General features: G+C 48.9%; 1 protein-coding gene across 1 annotated transcript in view; it reads left to right on the top strand.

The window, feature by feature from the left end:
- Positions 1-253: 253 nt before the first annotated feature.
- Positions 254-1,916, top strand: part of Tle1 (TLE family member 1, transcriptional corepressor) — a gene marked incomplete at its 5' end in the record, with an annotated part of 87,027 nt that continues 85,364 nt past the window's right edge. The window contains 2 exons of the mRNA XM_033757704.1: positions 254-399; positions 1,811-1,874. Coding sequence (XP_033613595.1) covers positions 254-399; positions 1,811-1,874 — 210 coding nt within the window. The remainder of the gene's footprint in view (positions 400-1,810; positions 1,875-1,916) is intronic.

The raw sequence follows: 1,916 nt of genomic DNA, 5'->3' as shown, positions 1-1,916 counted from the left end.
TCGGGCCTCCTCGGCCTCCGCAGTCCCTGCCCTCGGGCGGGTGACCCGGGCGCTCTGGGCGCGATCCGCCCTGGGGTCTGCGGTTCTTCTGTAGCCTCTTAGAAGCTGGGGCCGGGGAAGGTCCCCTTTCTCCTCTCTGAAGTGAACTGCAAACTAGAGTTGAAGGCTCGTTCACCACCTCTTCTAACTTTGTTTTTTTCTGTGTGTCCCACCCTTTTTTTGTCCCAACTCTGCCACTGGCTGATTTATCCATCTGACCGCGTCCTCGTTCTTCGGTGACCCTCGTTGGTCCCCCCAGACGCCGCATCAGGCTGCAGGCCAGCCCTTCAAGTTCACAATCCCGGAGTCCTTGGACCGAATTAAAGAGGAATTTCAGTTCTTGCAAGCGCAGTATCACAGGTGCGTGTCCGGCTGCGCCCGGCGAGTGGTCGCCCTGGCGTCCCGGTGCCCCTCGTCGCGTAGCCCGGCGGCGGCAGCTGTACTTAGTGCTTGCGTCCAGGCGGGGGCGTGTGCAGTCGCAGTGAAGACCTGTCACTCACGTTTCCCCCTTTCTGGGCTCTTCCCGGGCTGCCTCTTCTCTTGTCTCCTCCTCCTCCCATTGTTTCCCATTTGCCCATTTGCTGCTGTTCCTGGGAGTCCTTTTTCGTGTATTTAGGAGTTGCATTAGAACCGTCAATATTTGCACTTCATTTATTTATTTTGCAACAGGCTGAGCTGTTCAATCGATGCCTCAGCCCTGGAGTGCGTTTCAGAGGAGCAAAGCCATGTTGAAATGTCTGTTTGCCGTACTAGCGAATTGGGTCGTCTGAGACAAAGTCCGTTAGGGAAGGGTGGGTGTTTCCAGCTGCTCACATCGCACTGTTGGGGAGAAGGTGGGTGGTGTGGGAAACCTCGCTGCTTCGGTCTCGTTCCGGGTGGGTTTGGGGTAGGATAGAGGAGTGGGGTTACGTCTCTGCTAATGTCAACCTTAGTTTCTTCAATTAGTGATGCCCCCCATCAAAGCGATTATAAAGGAAAGGTATTTGTAAATTACTATGTCCATAGTGAATTTCCCAGGATGTTTAGTTTATTTCTCTAACCCCTGTGAGGTTATGCCTGACTGGAGCTAAGAAATAACTGTAATGAAAATTTTTACTTTTGCACTTTTGAGAAAAACACAAATAAGGCTGAGTGGCTTGAGTGTGAGTTTTCTTCATGTCGGGCTTTCTGGTTATTGACCTTTTGTCTACTTGTAGATAGCATCTCCAGAGCTTGAGGCATTCTTGCACACACCGCATATTTACCAAGCAGGGAGAACTTCGACCCACATCGTTGCAGTAGCTGCTTGACCTATTTTGGCAAGGATGCAAGAACCAAAGGTTTTGAAAGGGAGCAGCCATTATAGGAGTAACTTTGCAGATAAGGTTTTCAAACCTGAGACTGTTTAAATTGGCAGAGGTGGCACAGCCCATGCTGAAGACCGAAGATGGTACGAGGGCCAGATTTTGGTACAGTCCGCAGAAGCAGTCTTTGATGCAAGGAAGTAGGGGACACGTAACGTGAGGAGGCATCTGTTTTGACAGATACTTCATTAATGGCTTCTGGGCAGGTACGCACCAAGAAGAGGAAGATAGTGGAATGGCTACCCTGTACTGTTCGTCTTATTCCTTTTTCCTGTTAAATGCAAGGACAAAGCTTTTAGGTGCTCATATAGATAGTTTATGGCTTTTCCAAATTGGTCTTTGTTTTTACTTGAAGTGCAAGTATGTGAGGCAGATGTTAGAACAAGTGACGTAATGTTTACACTAAGTTCCCTGTTTTGTTTTCATAGCCTTAAACTGGAATGCGAGAAACTGGCAAGTGAAAAGACAGAAATGCAGAGGCACTATGTGATGGTAGGTAGCAAAGACTGGATCTTTTTTTTTTTTTTTTTTTTT

This window comes from Fukomys damarensis, unplaced genomic scaffold (assembly GCF_012274545.1).
Source record: "Fukomys damarensis isolate Sample0158 unplaced genomic scaffold, DMR_v1.0_HiC HiC_scaffold_31, whole genome shotgun sequence".
NCBI classification, from domain to species: domain Eukaryota; kingdom Metazoa; phylum Chordata; class Mammalia; order Rodentia; family Bathyergidae; genus Fukomys; species Fukomys damarensis.
This window is presented reverse-complemented; position numbering and strand designations above follow the sequence as displayed.